The 22532-nt window shown below is 44.7% G+C and overlaps 1 protein-coding gene across 2 annotated transcripts in view; it reads right to left on the bottom strand.

The window, feature by feature from the left end:
• Positions 1 to 21723, bottom strand: part of LOC8029750 — a 54314-nt gene extending 32591 nt beyond the window's left edge. Inside the window, exons 1-3 of one of the 2 annotated variants that reach the window (XM_002407215.5) lie at positions 21436 to 21723; positions 15990 to 16151; positions 7200 to 7307 (exon numbers count right to left, since the gene is read on the bottom strand). In XM_002407215.5, coding sequence (XP_002407259.1) covers positions 7200 to 7307; positions 15990 to 16151; positions 21436 to 21558 — 393 coding nt within the window. In that variant the 5' untranslated portion in view covers positions 21559 to 21723. The remainder of the gene's footprint in view (positions 1 to 7199; positions 7308 to 15989; positions 16152 to 21435) is intronic. The other variant, XM_042287150.1, reaches the window with a different exon arrangement.
• Positions 21724 to 22532: the final 809 nt, after the last annotated feature.

The following is a 22532-nucleotide window of genomic DNA, read 5'->3' as shown; positions in this document are numbered from 1 at the left end:
ACTAAACTTATAGCCTATAAAAGTTTTGTCAGACCTGTGTTAGAATACGCCAGCTCAGTGTGGCATCGTAACGTGCAAAATGGTATTCTCAAGCTTGAAAGCATTCAGAAGCTAGCTGCTCGGTTTATTTTTAATAATTTTAGTACAGGAACCTCATCGACAGAACTGCTTCGCGGGGTGCAGCTTCAGCCGTTGCAAACAAGAGCAAAGATTGATAGATTAAAAATACTGTATAATATTCTTAACGGCACTATTAAAATCGAAAGCTCTAGCTACTTAGAACCATTATCGATAGGGTCCTGACGCCTAAACCATACTAGAGCATTAAAACAATACAGGTTTAAGAATGTTTGTTTTACCTAGATATTCTTTCTTTCCTCGGGCAATTTAAGATTGGAATGAGCTACCAAACGATATTGTCATCTTAACACCTGTTGAAAATTCCATTACTGCTGTGGAAATTTTACTTACCCGAGTTTTTCCTTTTTCTGGTTCTATTTATGACTGTGCTTTTTGTCGCATGGTGTACCCCCTCCTACTTAGGCTTCTTGAGTGGAGCCAGGAAGTATTTCCAAAAAAAATAAGAGTATGCTTGAGGTACACACAGTTTTTCAATAGAAAGAAGATTGTAAGTATTTCAAAAAAAAATAAATAAGAGTATGCTTGAGGTACACACAGTTTTTCAATAAAAAGAAGATTGTGCCCAAAGTGAGGTTGCGCGTCATGTATTCCTAGGGTAGGGTTAACCCTGAAAAGGTTGAACAAGTGCAAACAGAGTATGACCCAATCACTCTACTGGATCACACATCCTGTTGGTCAGCTGATAGGCATACGCTAGGTAGGTGGTTAGAAATTGGTCATAAAATGCCTATTTGAAAGTAAGAGCTTTATCGAAGATATTGTTCCATACTTCGTCGATGTCTGCAGCGTTTTGATGCAATTCTAACGTAATTTGGCTTTTGTCTTCTATGCTGAACCTTTGATGATGATGGCTCTTGTGCATGTTTGTGGAAGCTTTTGGGGTTTTAATCCACATTATTGAATATGCAATGTGCTGGAACATTAGAAATATTTTACATTTAAAAACTTTGCATATATAATTTTCCCGATCACTTCGGAGAAGCTTAACGGCTCTTCGTTTTTCATTCTAATTTATCAATGAATTTCATTCAGCTTTGAGTGTTTAGTGTAAGTTGGTTCTATACACTCTTTAGAATGAGGAGTTTATTGTGTTGACAGTTTCGCACTCTTGAATGAACATTCACATTTTTCATGATACCTCAGCTACAACAGTAGTTGTTCAGAAAGGGTTCTAAGCTCCAAGTAATTTTTTTTATTTTTAATGTAGAATCTTGCTGTTGCATAAATTCAGGTAAAGCCCTCGGAAACAGTACAGTCTGCACAGAACAGCCACGAGCTGGCAGCCATGACTGGGAGCTGGTAAAGCACCTTGATGTGTTTGTATTTGTCTTGCAAGTAACGCCAGATGCACTAAAGCACAAGGCCTGTGCAGTCCTTAAAAGCAAATGGCAGCATAGCATTGAAATAAGCAGCCCTTGGAAACAAATGGTGGTGGAGCACTCGCTCGTGGAACGTGTCTCATGCACTCGCACAACAATGGCTGTTGGTTCTTGTAAGAAACGCGAAGCGTGAATTTTACCAAGGAGCTTTAGACGCTTGGAAAGCATGGCACAAACCAGGGCTGGGCTGTCGGGTGAATTCGCTACAACTACGCCGGCTCATCCATGTTATTGGAAGACTGATCCTAGGGAAACAAGTCACTGATGTGCCAAAAAATTGATTGATTGAGTGATTGATTAATTGATTGTGGTTTCATGGCGCAAGAGCTGCTCAGGCCAAAATGCGCCAAGAGCGTAAACTATTGTATAAGTAAGGGTTTGGAAGAAGAAAGAGCTATACGGTACACTCCCTTTAAACCAAACTTGACGGGGACAGTGAAATCTGTTTCATTTATCAGCAGTTTCATTTAAGGGGGACATGGGTCTTTAGACCAAAAAATCGATTTTCGACCTTCTCCTCCAAAATAGGTCCAGTCACTGGAAGGCTGCAGCTTCCGGCACGCTTAAACCACAGGAAAAGCGCCTTCTCGAGGCCCTCGTGGTCGGCTAGACACATTCTCTTCCTACCGGGGGCGAAAGCGCCACTGTGGTATGCCTTCTCAATCTTGTCATCATCCTTCAAAATTCTCGAAAGAGTGCACTTCGGGATGCCATGCCTTTTCGCGATGGGCGTCTTCGGCTCCTGGCCGCGCTTCACGCCTTCAAGAATTTTCATTTTGTCGCTTAAAGACAATGCATTATGCGGGCGCTTCTTAGCAGTTCCTTCCATGTTGCACGCACATAGAGAGAGACGCTTGTAGAGAATCACATATGTAAAACGTGACAGACCAACACCGGACGAACAATACGTGCAAAATGGCGTCCACAAACAAAAGTGTGCGGCATGACTGGTGCGACCGCATACCAGATTAGATTTGATTCTGGATAACGATAATAACGAAGTGAATACGAAGCTCAGTTTCAATTTCATTGATCCGTGTTGCCCGCAAAATGGTGTTTCGATTGTCGAGCACAACTTAGTACTCATTTTATAGGAAACCAATTAATTTTTTTAGATTTGTTTCGTTGAAGAGACGTTTTAGTTTATGCGAGTTTCGTTTAGCGCGCGTCTACTGTAGTAGGTGATGATGTGATAAAACTATGTACCGTATTTGCACGAATATAACGCGAGGACAGTTTTTGATGCGCCCAAAAAGAAAAAAAATATTATTACTATTATAACGCGAACCGATGCCGCGTCAATTTCTCGCACTCGGGGGCACAGCAAAAGTGAAAAGTCAATGGAAATAGAAGAAATATCAGTTTATGTTTTGACTGCACTCATCCTCACTGTTCAGGTCCTTCCGTTTACAATCCACTTGGCGACTACGCAGGTATGCAGCAGCACGGCACCTGCTTGCCTGGTAGTTCTTTCTTCTTCCGTGGGAGCTCCTCGGCAGCCCACAATCCAGACAAGGCGCGGAAGCAGAAGCACCAACACACAAACACCAGACCACTTTGGAGCAGAAACTAAACAATGCGCTGGCAGAAAAAAAGACTGCTGAACCCGATACACGATCACACTTCTTGTTCTGATCCCTGTTCGTAAACAAATGCCTCGTGTTGCACGATTGCGTAAACGCGGTCAGTGGTCTTGGCTTGGCTTGTGTTGACTTGACTTGGCCCGGCTTGGCTTGGCTCAAATTGGCCGGCGTGCGCGCGTTGTAAAAACACAAAAGCGATAAAATGCTTTTTTGTTTTCTATTCGCCCTTCACGTGGCCCCATGGCTAGAAAATGCGCCTCCACACCCCCACTTCTTTTTCCATTGGATCTTTTGCATTGAGCCAGAGGGATGACTTTCTCCTTTGGCTTTCTCCAGACTCGCGCGCCTTGTGGCTGAACTCGATTCCGAATATAACGCGAGGTGCGTTTTGGAGCACGTAATTTCGAAAAAAAACTCGCGTTATATTCGTGCAAATACGGTACTTGAAGCACTCAAGTAGGATGTGTGATAATGTTAGAGAAATGTTGCAGTGCTCACACTCATCCTCTCCATGCAAGAGATGCCCATGGGTGAGACGTGTATGACCAATCCGTACCCGGCACAGGACCACCTCATAAAAGTGTTCCTGATGCTGGGCACTCTCCCTCTTACTTAAGAAAGGTCGTACAGCACGCAGTTTGTTATGTGTTTCATATTCCACTCACGCTGCCACTTTGTTTGAATGCAACACTTCAAAGGGATGTGGTAGTCTTTGTATGGTGTCTTATGTATGTCTACTTGTCTCTCATTTGCAGAAGTTGCAGAACTATTGGCCTTTTCATTACCTGGAGTGCCGACGTGGCTTGGGACCCAGCAGAAAATTACCTCAATCTGCTTGTATGAAACAGCAATAACCGTATTTTGTAATTCTAGAACAAGTGAATTGTAGTGCGCTTCAGTGATGTAAGTGCTCTTAATGAGCTCAAGGAGATGTGCCAAAGAATCTCCGTTTGGTTCAAAAATCTCCATTTGGTTCAAGAATCAAAATGCAATGAAGAGCACCCAGACTCCAACACTCCACCACGTTACAGCTCGAGTTTGTTCCTCGATCAAACGCATCTTGACGGTCTTGGGAATGACAACAAAACGTCCAATGGCTTGACTCCTCGGATTGGCCCGGACTGGACGAAACTCGACTCTGTTTTATGATCATCTTTGTAGTGAATATTTGGTTGTACAGCTTATTTCTTGTTTTTCATAACCAGCTGCTTTTCTTCTCTTTCTTGTAACACAAATTTTCCATGTTCATTCGAACCTTCATAAAAGAAGTTTGTATGTCAAATATTACGACGTAATTCAGTCTAAATATTTATTAAAATGGTCAACAAAGCTTGAGATGTACCAAGCAGCAAAATCTGCTAAGATTGGTGGGTGAAGTCCAAGTTTTTGTTTTTTCTACTTTTTCAAGCAAAGCCCAATGGCACCACTGGCGCGATCCAGAGTGCCTCGTGGAAGACACGTGCACCAGTGCGCTGGATGCAGCATTGTGAACACGCCCCACCAGCAGTCTGCTAAAAATTAATCCCATTAATCCTGCATAGTGTACTACGTCTCCCCTCTTTCCCTAATGTCTTATCAACAACTTCGGCTGCATTTCTGAATGACAAGAGCACAATCCGCAGCGGTACATATGCCCCTGGATACAACACCTGCTGCAATGTGGTGACGCTTGCGCTGCGCCTCTTCATATGGTGAATCACACGACTGTTTGTACTATGTGGGTGCCGATGTCATCGACAATGAGGGGGAAATGCTACCCGCCTCAGCCAAAGTTACGGTTACGGTTTGTGACCACGTTTAAACAGGATTGCACAGAAAAAAAAATTTTTACTTTTCCAGGAAACAAATGCAGTGATGTGATTGGCCTAAGCCGTTTTGGAGCACCTTTTGGAGCAACCAAAACAGTGTTTTGGAAGAGTGGTTGTTAGGGCGAGTTGGTTTGACATCTTATACAATCTTGTGCGCAACAAAGACGAGGACAAAAGCAGAGAAGAGGACACAACAAGGCGCACAAGATTGCGCCTTGTTGTGTCCTTTTTTCTGCTTTTGTCCTCGTCTTTGTTGCGCACAAGATTGTATAAGTGTTTTGGAGCAGCCAAAACAGCGTTTTGGAGCAGCAAAAGTGGCTTTTGGAGCAGCCAAAACAGTGTTTCGGAGCAGCAAAAAGTGGCTTTTGGAGCAGATTTTTTTTATAAAAATAAAAATATTTGTTTTAAGTGCTGGACAAAGGAAGGGCACTTTGCTCGCCACAATAAACAAATTATGGTCAAGTTAGACGATCTGGGAGTCTTTCAAGTTGTTAACTAAAATGCCAATGACACAACATATTTTGCAATGCTTCAGTTAAATGATACATATATATATGTACCCGCTATAGATAAATAAGAACCAAATTGCACATATTAAATTTATTTGAAAATGACCAGCTTAGCAGTAAATATGAAAGCATAAACTTCACTAGTTATATAATATAATAAATTGAAGCAGTATCCAACTGATGAAACACGTAACTACTGCAATGCAATACGAAACTGTACATATGAAAAACGTGCAGTACGACTGGTGGGTGCTTTTACTTTTGCTTGTTGAAACTTTCTGCAATGCTGCTGCAAGCCTCGCTTAGCTTTCGGGAAGTAATGAATGTCCACTTTCAATGTCTCCGAAGAGACGTTGAGACATCCCACAAGTGTACAGCGCTGTAGGCGTTGCCGAGCAATTCCAAAACGTCTCCCACCGTTTTACTGGTTCCTGACATGCCAGATTTTCGTCAGAAGCAGCAAATGTAAAGCAATGGATTGCAAGCGTCCCGGCTGGTACCTCTGTCATGTAATCATGTTCGCATGCATGTGAGGGAAACTTCGGCAGCCTGCAGATGCACGCACTTCGTTGTGCGAACGGAGACGGCTGTTCGATCGAAACCGAAACTCTGCCACTCCGCTCCGTCGCCATCTGGTCCCCAAAATTGTATGCAAAATGTAACAATCCAGCATAAAAAAAAGAAAAACAGTCCAGCGGCACGTGCTTGCCAGGCCAGTATGCGAGGCACAAGCTAATTTAAAAGGTTAAAAAGCGCAAACAAAACAAGGACAATAAAGCTAATAAAAAAAAAGAACCTGAGCGCATCAATGCAAGACATTGCGAGTCAGGGTCAAAAAATTCTTGGAGCGCTTTGTGCAACAACTGAACTCAAGATAAACAAGCGCGCTGTGCGGGTTCAGCGTGCAGACATTGCCTTTTTTGCTTTAGCTAACTTGTCTTAAACTTTCTTTTGCGACAGACTTTTCACGTACCGGGGTCCCTCTCAAAAGAAATCCCACCGAGAGAAACCTAGGTAAACAGTACTTCGACACAACAGTCTTTGAGCTAGAGGGATTTTTGTAGTAGCGTTTAATTTAAACAAGGACAGGATTGCTGGTTACCCTGCAGCGGTCCTTACGTTTCATTTTAGAAAGCGCCATATCTGCAGCAATGTGTGGACGAGAACACCCGACGTCATAACCACGGCGACTGGTAGGCAGGGGCCAAAAATAGTGCTGCCACGGCCGTTTCTTTCAGAAGCGAGTGCTTCAGATCACAAGTAACTCCCAATGCGCAAAAAAGTGGTTTCGTTTTACAACATGACTGCATGGCTGGTACCCGGCAAGCTAGCGTCGGGGTTTTCAAGAGGATGCGAGACGAGACCCACGAGAGCGCGAAATGAGGAACGGCGGGAAAAACCATGCGAGACCGGATGGGCGATTGATGCAGCATACTTTCTGTCGGGGGGTCGCTTGCACCACCTAGCTCACGCATGCTCAATTACGGTACTCAGTTTAGTTTCGGTTTTGAGAGGCAACCGAAATTAGTCCTTTGGCGCAGGCTTGGCACAGATTACCCATATTTCGGCGAAATGTAGCAGGATATAGCAGGGTTAGCCGCTTGGCGCAGTTTGGCACAATTGGCGCAGCAATCACATCACTGCAAATGATTTAGAGCCATCCACTAGTACTTCTCAATGTGAAATCACCTGTTACCCTGGAACTTTTGGAATGGAGTAGAGTTGCCCCTCAATGAAAAGAAGCCATAGACGGGGACCAAAGCAAAGAAAATTACTTACCCCTGCTGCTATGACGATTCCCAGGTTTGTGTACTGCGATGCATTAATGACGCACGTGAGTCCTCCCGAGAGGTAGAAGATGAACCCTACGATGTGATAGTTCAGGTACTGAAAGAAAATAAGGGCAGGTCAATGCCATGTGTAGAGAAAGGTACAAAATTCGGTTAGGCCTTTTTCTCCTTGGAAAAAACTATGCAGTGGGACACACTCAATGCATATCCATAGCCTTTTATATAGGGGGAACGCCTGAAAGTTCTGCAAGGGAGAAACAGCTTGCCTGGCAGCCGTAAAAGAGGGAGAAAGGTGAGTGACAACACACTCGGTGCTAGAAAAAGCGTGGCGGTCAACTGCAAAACTAAAGTCTCGTGATAGCACGTGGCCATGATCACAGGCTCCATCAGGGCACGGCCAGACTGGATGCATGCGTGATCGAGACAGAGCGTTTCTCAAAGCCGCTGCCCTGGCACTGTGCCCCTGAGAGCCTCGCTCTTTCTCTCTCTCCCAGATTAGATGGCCGGTTTTGGCACTGATCTCACAAGCTTCCCTCCTATATAGGAGGCTATGGTATATTACTCGTCAGTATGAATGTTAACTACCCACTTGTCTTCTAGAACTGCTGTCTCAGCACACTCAAGAACACCATTGTCTGCATGAGCAGTAGACACATTAGTCTTTCTCTGCACAACAATTCAGCATTTTGGTCTGTTCCAAACACAGTAGAACGGTGTGAAACAAAATTGGATGTTTGCCTTTCATATCAATCTCGAATGCAGTCTGGATACAGAGAATGCAACAATATCTAACTAAAGGCTTTTAGTTCACGTAGCATTTCTCAGTATTGTCGAAAGGGCCTAGTATGCCTCTGCACGATTGTAACGCACACTTTTTTTCGCCGAAATCGGTCTCCAAAAATACAAGCGCATTACAGTCAAAACCGAAACTCAAAAATAAAAATGCAGTACTCGGTATAAGGTGGCTAGCCCCATTAGTAAGTTGAAATTTGAACAAAGGTTGACCAAAATGGATGATACGCAGTGGGCACGGAAGGTATTCAAGTATTTATACATCAAGAGTTTAAAACACAAAATTAACAAACCAAACCCGAAAGCTTACATTTAAAGAACTACACACTGGTGACAGGGCTGAGAACACTGCTGCAGTAGAGAAGGGGTTGGAAGAGGCAGAGAGAAAAATGTGGGAGGGAAGAATGCTGGAGAAATCAGCTCTAACGGTGTATAGGTCACAAAAGTAGGACATAAGAAAGGAAAATGTGTTTGACAATTCACTGGGAAGTTCTTTGCTGTTTGAGGTGAGAATGGGAGTTTTGAGGACAAAAACGTATAGGGCTAAATTTCAGGAGACTGACACATTATGTGCCGTCTGCCATAATGAGAGCGAGACACTAGAGCAACCATTTCGTCGTTTACCCTGAGACTGGGGGGTTTTTCGAAGAGCAGAAGTAGCAGAAAAAACAGACAGGTCTCAACCCTGTCTCAACCCTGTTTTTTCTGCTACTTCTGCTCTTCGAAAAACCCCCCAGTCTCAGGGTAAACGACGAAATGGTTGACTTCCACCAGCTAGCCTGTACTTTGACTCTTTTCACACTAGAGCACTTGGTTTTGAAGTGAAGGCTTTGCCGTGCCCTCCCTGAAGGGGTAACGACTCTGGCCGGGGCCTGGGTTTTACTTGCGACGATGGAAGGACGGAAGAGAAAAGGATTACAGTCACAAAGAGGCGATTAGAGGATTGGTGGAAATTATCTAGGGAAAACTGAATGATGCACAACTAACTAGCACAGCTGGGGACAGGCAGGACAGAAGAAAATTGGGACTCCCTCCCGCATGGCTCCGGCCCAAAGTCTCAACCCTGTCTCCCAATGGGTCCGGTGCTGGGGCAACGCCGAAAAGGTTTGACCAGAAGCAAATCGGCGACTCCCTTGCCAGGGGGAAGAGACGTGGGGCGATGTCTTTAGTTTTTTGGCCCAACCCCCCCAAGGTCATCCTGGTGATATCCCACACTGCCTGGTGATAGTTAGGGGGAGAAAATTGGTCCTAGAAGGGTGGGAGGAATCATATGTTTGTCTTTTTAGATCTAGGCTAAGTGGCGCAAGCTACCGCCCGTTACAAAGGGTACAGCCATTAACATACATACATCCTTCGCCATTTTGGTATCCATATCACACATATTCTCTCGCGTCTACAGACTCGTGACTGCCGTCTTAAGATGGAAAAAGAAAAGAAATTCGACTAGGAGGCATTATTTAAACGAAAGGCTATCACGCTGGCGAGAAAAGATAACAACAGAGCAGCATTCCGTGGCTTCGCAGTGCCAGCGACCCGACGAGCTTGCAAAGTTGTTTGGAAGACGACCTTCCCAGAGGCGAGGGTTGCGCACTCGTACAAGTGCAAGAAGCGCGGCACCTAAAACGCTTTAGGCAAAAGCAAGGATCACCTTTGTGGACAGCGAAGAACCATCGTCGAACGGCGACTAGTGCACGGTACTTGGTATTGGCGAGCGTTTCATAAAATCTGTTCTATGAGGTATGTGTTCAGCCTTCCTTTTTTTTTACCTGCGCGGTACAATCGGCATCAGGTTATTTTCTGAATACTTGAGCAGTAAATATACCTGCGCGTTACAATCGTGCAAGCTATTCAGAAAGAGTTCCACATCTAGCTCATAACTCATAAATGATACAAAACGGCTTTAATTTAACTAATAAATAGTACACTGCATTTAAGAAACTGGACGCAAGCTGGTCTGCCTGCATACTTACTCTTGACATAACTTCTAGGCTTTCCCTCTCTACAGGATTTAGTGCATTAACTATTGCTCTGATCAAGCCCTGTTAGATATGTCAAGTTAATGTGAGCTTCAATGTATATGAACTAATTCTCGATCAAAAATCTCAAACTGCACGTAAAACATCTCCCAGTATAGAATGCACCAGCCACGTGAAGCAGCCAGTCTCAGCTTAGTTTCTTTGATTGACTTTGTTGTCAAGAAGAAGTTACAAGGTGGCTTATTCTACAAAGAGCCACATTTTGTATAGAATGTCAGCTGTAATGTTCCTGGTTTAAACTTACTCAGAAATTGTGAAGTGATATCAAATAGCTTTCTGTAAAGGATTCTGGCATGATACTGACCAGCCAGAAAGCGCCGTTTTTTGCATCTCCACCTATATTACTACTCTAAAGAGGCAATGGCAACTCTTGAGAAAAGTCATGTATTTCGAGGGCCCCCATCGACTAAAAAAAATGAACTGAAATTCTGCAAGTTGGCCGTATCGAGGTACCGATGTGTGCTACGATGCTGCCTTAAAGGCCAATCTACAGAATTGTCTTCTGCCATGCAGAAACACTTTCCCCAGGGTCCTTCTCTTTATTCCCTCTTGCACTCTTTTCTCTTCCTCTCCTCAAAGGAGCGGGCCTCTGAACAACACCTCCTAGATAGCAAGGTCATAGTGCTGAATTTTCTGTCACGTACAACCATGACACAAGTGCTGCGTCGGCACTCGGCTGCTATTTGTGTGTTCAAACAGTGGGAGCACTCATGCCCAATGTGTGCCCCGCATTGGCCAGTTGTAGATGCAATGTAAAAAGCCCAGCCCTGCTGTCTCAGAGGTGCTGTTTCCAAGTGCTCCTTGCAGGAGGAGCGTTTCCTTCTTTCTTAAATGGAAAAAGAGCAATCAAAAGGCAGTTTGCTTCTTGCTGGGAATTCATCGGGCTTTAACGTAACATTAACTGAAACACTTGGCGGAGCACAAGGAAGTCAACTGTAAGCTTTGCTGCTGTACAACTTTTGTAAGAGTTGTTATGTCTACAACCACCAACCTACCACCTTCTGCCTTGCCTCTATGAGGCACCACTGAAAACGCACCTAGCTTGCTGTCCCGCAGACTTTACACCTACATCTGGAGCTAAAAAGATAGGGTGACCTGAGCTGCCCACTAGCAGTGTATGTCACGTCACATGGGCAGGTTTCCCCGTTTGTTTGTCGTAGAAGAATATAGTAGTTCATACTCGGCCGACTCGGCTGACTTGTCAAGTCGTTCCTCTTACCAAGGGCTAATGATCCCCCAACATGACACTGGCAACGAGAAGTTGGATTTAGAAACGAATGTAGTTTTCGAGGTTTAGACCATGGGCTACTGAAGGCACGCACAAAGTCGTTGAGCCTTTTTCGGGCAAGAACTGGGCGTCATGCGTACAGCGACTCAGCTTTTACTTTGTGGCAAACAACGATACCGCAGAAGCAAAGAAGCGAGCGCTCCTCCTTATGCTGTGTGGCTCCACTTTCGAAACTAATCGTGCGTTGGTCGTGCCAAAAGCTCCTGGAAAGTAAGCTTTGACTTAGTGACATTTTTACAGCAGCACTTGGATTCAAGACCATCCGAGCTTTACAGCCAGTACGTCTTCCAACGATGCAATCATATGCCGGACGAATATATCCACAGCTACGCCGCGGCCCTTTAAAAAAATTGTCAGCCGATTACAATTTTGGCGTACTGTCAATGACGGCTGCAACATTCACGTTATCGTGGGCAACTTTGAAATCAGTTTCGCCAACGAACCATGCTATGCTGCCACAAGACGTCGTGCTCCAAGACAGGTTCATATGCGGCGCCCGCAACGAGCACCTTCAACAGAGACTGTTCACCGAAATGGAGCCGACTTTTCAACGTGCTTTGGAAATCACTCTGCTGGCGGAAAGTGCGTCCAAGCAGCAGTGAGGAATCAAAGGAGTGACGAACTCAACTGGGATCAACGAGACCTTTCAACCCAAAAAAAAAACAACCTCAGCATTCACATTCACGACGGCATTGCTATCGATGTGATGGCTGGCACGGGGCTTCAACCTGCAAGTTCGAGACAGCAGAACGCTGTTTCTGCTTAAAGAAGGGTCAAACAGAAAATATCTGCATCGCAAGGAAACAGAAAAGCGCGCAGCCGCAACCCAACACCAGTCAAGGAACGCACAGTGTCAACACACTGCCTTCAGGCGAAGACACTTCAAGCACCGAGTCCCACTGCGAGACGGACGACTAGTGTGAACAAACGCCATGTCCCAAGTTATAGACTTAAAGGTAGAGGGAAAACGCCTGCAATATGATGTCAACACAGGAGCTGCATGTTATTTGATCAGCAAAGAAACTTTTCACTGAACATGGCAGAAGAATCCCCCAAAGTTGTCAACAGAACCGCTTGACTTACGCGCCTAGTCACGAGAAGAGCTACATGTCCTTGGCTCTGCACAAGTTCACATCAAGTTCAAGTCAAAGGATTACTTACTCCCCTGGCTGGTCCCAAAAGGAACTGGATAAAACCTTTTAGGACAAGACTGGTTTTCAACACTGAAATTCCACGTGCAGAAAATCCACCAGGCTGTTCAGGCTATGTCAGAGATCCACGAGATCCTCGCTCGCCACCCTGATGTATTTAAAGAAGGCATCAATGGTTACACAAGCCCCTTGATTCACCTGGAACTGGAGAATGAAGCTAAACCCAAGTTTTGCAAAGCTTGCTCTGTGCCTTTGGCTCTGCAAGGACCAATGGAAGTAGAACTCTATCGTTTGCAACCATCCTGGAACCGACACAGCAAGCCGAGTGGGCCACACCACTTGTGTTTGTGCGTAAAATCAATGGCATGTTTCGTGTTTGCGGCGATTATAGGAGCACTGTTAACGCAGCAGCGAAGAAAGCATCGTATCGCATGCCAACATCGGCCGAAGTGTCGGCAAATTTGAGAGGTGGAACTGTCTTCTCAACCATTGATCTGTACTAGGCACAAATGAAGGTCGACGACAGAACTGCTGCTCTGCTCACCGTCAACACCACCAAAGGACTGTTCAAAGTCAAACGGCTTCCATTCGGAATTTCTGCAGCATCAGCCATCTTTAAGTTCAAGATAGAGACCACAATGGCCGGAATGCAGGGGCGAGTGTTTACCTTCACAACATCACTGTCAGCATGAAAGGCACTCTTGAGTATGCAGAATATCTGGACCAGGTTTTATCGAGGCTAAGCAAGGCAGGTCTACACCTCAAGGAAGAAAAGTGCCGCTTTGGCATTAAGTCATTTGAGTTTCTGGGACACAGAATTAACGCTAACACAGTGCACACCACTGAGGAAAAGGTGCAAGCTATCCTTCAGGCACCCCAGTCAACCGATGAGACCTCTCTTCGAGCTTTTAATTAGGCTTCTCGCATTTTACGACCGCTTCCTATAGAATAGAGCAACCGTCGCCACCGAGCTGTACAAGTTTCTAGAAAAAAATGCACCCTGGAAATGGGAGAGGAAGCACCAGACTGTCTTTGATGCACTTAAAAGCATGATTCGCACGTCCACAGTGCTTGCCCATTACGATGAAACCAAGCCTCTTCTTTTGTCTGTAGATGCGTCACCATACGGTACTGGTGCCGTCCTTGCCCAGAAAGACGAACTTGGCAGAGGTACCCATAGCTTTCGCATCACAAACACTGGGAGTCAAAAAAAACTACTCCCAGTTACAAAGAAGGCTTGGTAGTAGTTTACGGCATCAGTCACTTTCACCAGTACATCACTGGCCGACAAGTAACTATTATAACGGATCACCAACCTGTTCTTGGCATCTTGAAAGAAAAGAAGCAGGTGCCCCAAGTCCTGTCACCCAGGATGATGTGATGGCATCTTAAGCTGGCCACCCATGACTATAATCTAGTCTAGAGGCCTGGACGACTCCATCAGAAAGCTGATGCACTCAGGAGGCTGCCACTTCTGGCACAGGTCGACGAGCCCCGTCCCCGGGCAGACGTGCTCAAGTTGGACCCCACATGAAGTTTCGAACGGTCTCCGTGTCAACTCGTAGAAATGACCCGATGCGAATCATTGTTGTCCCGAGTGATAGCAGCTCTTTCAAGTGGACAAGTGCATAAATGGCCAAGGCAACAAATTTCACTGTACTGCAAACTTGGAACAGAACTTTCAGTGCAAGAAATTTGCCTTATCAGAGGAACCAGAGTGGTTATTCCCACAAGGGCAAGGAAGGAAGTACTTGACTTGGCACATGTGGGTCACAGGGGAGCAGTAATCATGAAGGCATGCACACAAATTTACTTTTGTTGGTCAGGTGTAGACAATGCCATTGAAAAACTATCAAAAATTTTGTACCCTGTCGGCAGCAACAAAAGGGGTCATCCAGGTAGCCTTCCTTGAATGGAAACGGGCAACAACACTTTGGCACAGATTTCCCACGGGCTTTGCTGGCCCTATGGAAGGAAAGATGCTAACGATTATTGATGATGCATACAGCAAGTGGCTAGAGGTGTGCTGCATTCCCAACATAGTCAATCACACTGATTGAGAAGTTGCAGAAATTATTCGCAACTGTTGGACTTTCCTAAAGGAATGTAACGGACAATGGCCCATCTTTTGTCTCATCAGAGGTCGAAAATTTCCTTAAGAAAAATGGGGTAACACATATCACAAGTGCCCCTTACCATCTTGCTGCAAATGGACGAGTGGAAAGGATGTTTTTGAAGCAAAGCAGGCATTGGCAAAAAAACAGACAGGAACATTTTCGTGCAGGCTAAAAAGATTTCTGCTTAAACAGCACACAACAGTTTCTACCTCAACGAGCAAAGCACCCGCCACGCTCATGTTCAGTCGCAAGCTCTCCACTGCGCCTTCAGCCTGGACCGCCAGGAGAGGCAACGTCCGACTGCCGTGGAGGGAGATCGTTGAAGGGAGTAGCCATAGGACAATCTGCCTTTGTCCGCAACTTTGTACAAGGTCCTGCTTGGATGAGAGGAACAATAACGAAGATTGGGACACAGGTCTTGGCTGATAAAGTGCAAAGACGGGACGGTTCGTTGACGCCTCGATCACATTAAACCCGGTGTACAGACGAATCACAGAAGAAACTCTTCGTCAAGCAACACAAACAAGGAGCAAGTAACAAGCCGAAAGTGCACTATTCCGGCTCCATACACTCTGCAGCCATCACCGGAATTCTCCGCATCGCCCGCGAACTATCGACAAAACAGCGCCTGAGCTTCAAACAGCTGCAGCCCCTTCCAATGAACAGGACAAGTCGGCGCCAGCTTTGACTGCAACGTCAAGACCAAAACGCAAATGGCATCTGTTAGACCGTTACTGCGACTCCATCTAAGACGGAAGGGATGTTATGTCTACAATGGCCAAGGAAGGGATGTTATGTGTACAATGACCGACGACATACCGCCGCCTGATAGTTCCCGAGGCACCACACCGAGAACGCACATAACTTGCCGTCCCACAGACTTTACACCTAAATCCGGAGGTAGAGAGATCGCCTGACTCGAGCTGCATGCACGCTATGGCACCTGCAGGCACGCTGTGGCACAAATAGCAGCGTGTGTCACACGTGGGCATGTTTCCCAGTTCGCTCCTAGTAGAAGAATAAAGTACTTCATACTCAACTGCCGACTTGCTGATTCATTCGTTTTACCAAGGGCTAACGAGCCCCCAACATAAAGAGTCATGTCTAAAACCCAGAGAACTTGAAGGGCTCAATTCATAAGAACACCCTTAATCATTTTTGGCATGCCGCACGCTAGATATACGTGACTTTTCCTATTAAATCCCGTTTATGGGAGTGTGCACTTGATGCTTAAATACTATGACCTATTGTTATAAATTGCAAAAGACACTACCAAAATTTTTAGAACCATGCCAACACTTGAAAAACATACTTTTTTAGTGACGAAATAACCTAGCAGACTTGTAGTGACTTTTTGTAGGCTATAGCTGAGCTTTGAATGAGTGAGGCACTCACAAAGAGTGTTCCCATCAGCGTTCCCCCAGACAAGGAGCCCATGGCCGAGATCAAGATGAGGAGGCTGATCACGGCAAAGGCGAAGGCAGTCATCATCAGGAACAACACCCAGGAGACCTGGTATGTCTTGACCAGAAGGGACATCACGATGAGACCCAAGATCTGCAGGAGAAAAGCAAGAGTCGTCCTACGTAAGCAAATTTTTCCCCTGAACGTCTCCTTTCTGGGTGGGCACTTAAACTACCCACACATTTCCAGGAACAAAAGAGGGGCGTATCATACATACCACACCAGCCACCAGGCTGTACCACTCTCACTCAACCTTTGTTACTCTGAAAAGTATACTCTAAATAATGCCTTGGCTCAGAGAGGCTACAATATGAACCACTTCAACATGCCTTCTCTTTTTCCAACTAGTGAACTTTGCAGTAATGATGTCCCAATTTCAGCTTTACTTTGAGATAATGAGGCCAGCATTCCTCACTTACACAGTAGCTTTAATTAACAAAGTTTACAATGAGCTCTGGATCATTTAAGTTCAACTAAAATATCATAGGTATCAGCCCTCTTTATCTCATAAAAACCATTACATGTTTTTTACTTATTGATTTCAAATAATGTTTCCACATGAAATGTGCTTGGGCTCGTCAGAAAGAGGTCTAGAAATTTGTGAAGCCAAAAAGTGAAGCTGCCATTCAACTCGATGCTGACTGGCTGAGCCAGGTGACGATGTCACACCCCCAGCTCGATGCCGACTGGCTGGTTCAAGTACGACGTCATGCGCAAGGCCACGCTCACTCGACGCTGACTGGCTGGTGATTGCACAATCACTCACGCACCACCGCTTGCCTGCCAGACGGTGGTTGGATGTCATCAAAGAAACATCTGCAGCTATGGAGGGTTCTGGAAGAGCGCCAAGCGTTTAAAACTAGGGTTAGCCCTGGGACTTGCATGCCACGCATTAAGCCAGTCGCTAATCAATGAAGAGCGCCGAGAGCATAGACGTCTATCCCAAAGAAATCGGACCAAAGCGTGAAACTCCAAAGTATCGCCAAAGTAAAGATGCCAAGTTTCACATGCAACCCAATTGCCCAGCGATTTGCTACGCATTTTTCATTTCTTTATTTCAATTTTTTTTAATTAGTTTACAAATAAGTTTGCATCATCATAAGGCATTTTAGCAGGGAGTGGGTTTTACAAAGCCATTCCTAAAACAGAAAAAAAATCTATCAAACACAACTATCATGAATTTTAGTGTACAAAAAAGTATTCATAAAACATCACCAGAATTTAACAAAAATATATTACCTATCAGCACAACTATTATAAAAAGGACATTATCAGTCAACTGGAATATGAGGCAGTGCCAAAAACAACTGGAAAAATAAAACGAGGACTTCAACAACTGACAACCTGCTCAAGCAGAACGTTCCACTCAATTATTGCTCAGCAAAAAAAAAAAAAAAAGTATTCAAACATATTATTTCTGTACTGCCACAGAGCAATTTCTTGTTGCTCATTCTCAGGGAGTCCAATGTTTAGGGTTGCAGGTACAGTTGAGGATCAATCTTTGTCAGGTCATTTGCTGTAGTGTACGATTCTTTTAATCTCATAATTTTTCTTCTCTTCTCTAAACAATCAAGGTTGCAACTCATTCTTCATTGCAGTAACACTCTACATACTAGCAGAGTATGAACTGACTAAGAATAGAGTAGCACATCCCATGGTTGACAGAGCAAGAAGTATTAGTCATTGCAGACGTAGGTCAGACCGTTCTCTTTTGAAACTTAAAAAACAGATGAAAAACAATTGCACAACTCCCATTGGTGCACATTGTTAAAATGTATATGCGATACATAGTAATATAGTACCGCAGATGCGACCAGACCAGGCAGCCCTCCCAGTGGATAAAGGAATGTCTCTTATTTCTGTGTGAACAGGACTTGTTTCAGTGCACACAATTTAAAGGACACTAAACATGCACCATAATTTCCGTCTTGCTAACAAGCCTTAAAAAATCACTGAAAAGAAATTTTTTTTTTTTTTTTTTTTGTAAACAGTTTGGTTAGGACACATGTGCCAAGAAATAAATCTTAAGCGAAAAAAAAGAAATAATAATTTTCGAGCAATACTGATGGCGTGAGATTTACTTCAAATTCTGCACGCGAAGTCCATGACGTCACGGAATGGTCATACGTAGACTCTTTCCACCTCAACGAGATGGTCATACACTCTCTCCACTTCACCGTGATGGCCAAACCGATTCACCTCCTCCACGTGCCCGAAATGCCGCGACAGAAAACGAGTAGAAAGGAAAATTTGCTCTAAACAAAATAATACTTTTTTTTGCGTAAAATTAATTTTTTTTACATGCGTGTCCCAATTAGACTGTTAAAAAAAAACTTTTTTTTTCTTCTTTTTAGTGGCTTTTTAATTGCCCCACTAATACAGGCCTTTGAGGACTTGTTGTCAGAATGAAAACAGTGCTACTCCAGAACCACCTTTTTCTAATATCAGTATCAGCAATTTAGGTGCATTTGCCATGTATCCCAGTATTTGTATTTCCAAATACAATTTTAGGATATTTCTGTCCAACCCTGACTGCCTGATTATAGTTCTGCTGTGCTGCCTCTTTCTCTTCTGCTTGTATCAGAATTAGGAGCAAAGAGGGGCGGGTAAGTCAATTAGGGGACAATCCCCATCCGCACCGGTATCAATTATGGCAGGCGTTTCACCGGCTTTCAGTCGAGCAATAACTGTACTGCATGACAGACGTTAAAGATCCCATCTTGGATGCCACACTGCAATGGCCGCATTTTTACCTCCACAGCAGGGAGGAAACAAGGCAAATATTCACATGCCCAATTTTACTTTTGGGGTACTGGGGGAGGGGGGCAAAGCCCCACTACAGACAGGTCAGCACTTAGAGAAGGAGACACCCAAGATGAAAAGTGAAACACCACAACACGCATGGTAATGAAACTAAGCAAATATAACCTAGTACACATATAACTTGCATGCGACGACATTTCTCATTTTCACAATGCTAGCGAATATTGCTACTTTTTGCTCGCTCGCAATACTGCTTCCACAATTAAAAATTAATGCAGGAGATTTTGGCCAAAAGAAAAAAAGGCAGTATGGCAGATGATTCCATGTCAGTTCGAGCTATCGGTTCAAAAAACAAAAATTCACAAGTACTTGAAAGTAGGTCATCGTGATTGAAAGCTTGTATACTCACTGACAGGATGAGAACAGTGGCGAGGTCTCTCACTTGTCTCACCTCCGGCACGAGCTTCCTACGCGGAGCGCAAGTTTGTCTGCTTCTTTTGCCAGGTGATTATGGTGACATCAGAACGCCGAGCTCCGATTGGCTGATTGAAAGATAGTAGGTAGACCTCAAGGCAGCTTGCTTCGAGGTCTATCCACTATCCTTCAACCAGAGCCAATCAGAGTGCGGCTTTTTAACGTCGCCCCAACCCTTGCAAAAGAAGCAGACGAACTTGCACTCCGCATACCTTCGATAACACAATGGTGTCTCACGAGCTTCAAGCATGCCCGCACAGCGAAAGTATATGGCGAAAGGTATAACGAGCACAGGCTGGAGGCTGGTCATCCATAAGAGATGCCCTGTCATGCTATCAATAGCTAAAAAGAAGAAGAAAAAAAAAGAAAGAAAAAACTTTTTTTTAACATCTTTTGTAATCCAATACGAGACTAACCTAATACCAACATGAAGGGGTAATTAAAAGTAAATTGCACCCCCCTCATGAGGTAACAAATAGCTTTTACTCAACTGCTAGGCTGAGCCAGCAGCCCTCTTCTGGTAAAACACTGCGCAGCGGCGGGTGCAAAACACCATTGAGCTGACAATTCCAACGTTTATACAGTGTTAATTTTTGAGAAACTGCATGTGGTTACAGAAATGCATGCTTCACAGAGCTGGCTGTTCCACCGTATTGCCGTGCTTTCAGATCTCCCGGGAGAGGCACAATATTTTTAGGTGGTCTATACCACAGCGTTAGACATGTTTTGTTCCATGACAGTCCCTCGAGAAGAGTAATATGTTCCGAACATTTTGACCGTCCCTCCCCTGGATGAATTGGGCACTTGAGCCACCTGAACAATGTAAGACTCCTTCTCGACTGGCTTGTGCATCTTCGCATCACATTCGGTGCTACAGGCTTTGCATGTATCTGGACATGCACCAGAAAATATTTTGGCGCGATTATGTCTCATATGAATGGGTCGCAGTCCTGTGAACTGTAGTGCCGAGTGTCACCCAAGTGCATATCTGCTAGAAGCTCCAGTCCAAAAACCTTCACAAAATACTGCTGCCAAACTGGACCTTTTGCACGTAATACTGATATGAATGATTTCAGTAGGGTGAAATGAATGATTTCAGTAAGGCTTATTCTCATACCGGTAGGCAAAGTACACAATAAAGGATATTACACCTATTTATGGCCACAGCGTTAGTGAATGACCATGAACAACCCTGAGTGTCTCTGGTCGAAACCACTGGTCACAAGAAAGGGCTCGTAATAACTTGAAATCTTTGTTGTTTTCGCAAGCGGCAATGTTTCTTTGCGACCTTGAAAAATTATTTTCCCGAAACACTGTGCCGAGAGGCCCAATTCTTTGTTGCTGTCACCTTGAAAGAAGGGTGCTGATTAATGCTCCCTCCTTTCTGCGATGTCAGAAAAATGTTTACTGAATAGCATAGTCCCATTTTTTCTGGGAATAGGGGGTGGAGTTCCTGAAGCTTTGAGAAATAAAAACGATCCGAGCCCCAAATAAAAGCTTTTGCCGTTTATCATGGAGTTTGTTAACTGCTTTTGCCGTTTATCATGGAGTTTGTTAACTGCTTGTGCCTTTTACATGTAAAATGGTTTAATGTTAATGTATTTATTAACTAGTGCAACAGACGATCGCCTCCTTAATCGCAATACTTGCCCATTAAGTGAACCGTGTGGGAGCACGGCGGCCCTGGGGAGTCGTAAGCATGGATTTTAATTGGAATTGAGAAGTACTGATTACAAAAAAGGACGTCACCCGGTCTTGTCTGCCACACCCCTCTACCCGACGTAGGAGTGACACAGACATTGCAGCGCGCCGCCGACACCGCTGCGATCTGTTTATTACACAGCATAATCGTACGAGCGTAACGTAAATCCAGTGGTTCATCATCTCGCGTCGCTGTTGTCCCATGAAAATCCAAGCATCCGCGTTCCACAGACACAACGCTGTTGCTCTGATCACCGCTCCGACAGGTGTTCAAGTAGCGCAGTTCGCGGGCCTGCCCACCACCAACTGGCGTATGTTTTACCCAACAAGACTCTGATCAAGGCGGCGCACCGAGAATTTCCCAAAAAACAGGCTCTAGTCGGTTATTTACGGTCAGACCGAGACTAATTCTGTCGATAAGAGAGACGCGTGTACTCACGACTTGCGCTATTTTGATCCATCCGTCCAGTGTCTTGAGGTAACCCAAGTTGAGAGCGCATAACGACAGTCGTTCGCCGCTGCTCGACATAGTGGTCGATTGTTGCGTTATTGTAATCGGCATTTTGTTCCCTGACTAACGAGCTGCGTCCCACTCCCAGTTACCAGCGAGCAACAGCTAACAGTAGCGCTCGTGTCCTATCTTGGAGAGAAACAAAGTCGATTTACAAATGGTAACAAACGAAACAAATAACATGAACTGATGAAACCAATGAAACTCCAGTAAACTGACTCCAGCGCCCTCAAGAGGCGACAGGCAACGACCCAAACCGCCCCATCTCCCCATTGGTTCAAAATACTCACGTGACGCCCCTGTGTCTTTTCGCGGGATGTACTTCGAATTTAACTTTGCGGTAAAATGGTACATCGAAAATATCAATCCCCCTGTCGATATTTTATAGAACCACTACATCTCACAAGCTGGTCAGGACGTCGGAACACAGGGTCAACGCAGGGAGGGGGTTCCTTTACCCTCCCCAACATTTCACAGACATGTTAATAAACCATTCAAATTTAAATTTGACCCAGTGGAAGCAGAACTGTTTTCTGGTTAAAAATTAAAAAAAAAAAAAGGAATAACTGAGATAGGCATGACGACACGTCAACGCTGAAATGTAGATACCCATCAACACTAAATATTCACATTGCCTCTGCAATGTGAATCTTGGATTCTTAAGCAACCATTTGTGTCTGGACATCTTTCAAATGCACAATGATGCTAGAGTCCGGCTAGAGCAACAAACAGAAACCTACAGTGACAAGCCTCAAGCCCGCGCAGCACACAAAACTATCTTTGGCAGCATTGCAAACAGCTTATTTTACAAGAGCAGACTGGTACCAACGGTACCATCGCGTGCAAGCTGCACGTCCTTGAGGCTTGTCAATGCCGGTTGTTCCCGTTTGACGCTCCAGTGGGACTCGGGCATTGGAAGACTGACATAATTCCTTCAAAGGCACTTGTGGTTACTGAACCTGTTATGAAAGAAGTGTCAAGAAATGTGCCATAATGTCTGTGGGGAATATTTTCATATTCTGCTA

Source organism: Ixodes scapularis, unplaced genomic scaffold (genome assembly GCF_016920785.2).
Source record: "Ixodes scapularis isolate PalLabHiFi unplaced genomic scaffold, ASM1692078v2 PGA_scaffold9__187_contigs__length_104089568, whole genome shotgun sequence".
Lineage (NCBI taxonomy): Eukaryota > Metazoa > Arthropoda > Arachnida > Ixodida > Ixodidae > Ixodes > Ixodes scapularis.
The sequence above is the reverse complement of the archived record's forward strand: the minus strand, read 5'-3'. Positions and strand labels throughout refer to the sequence as shown.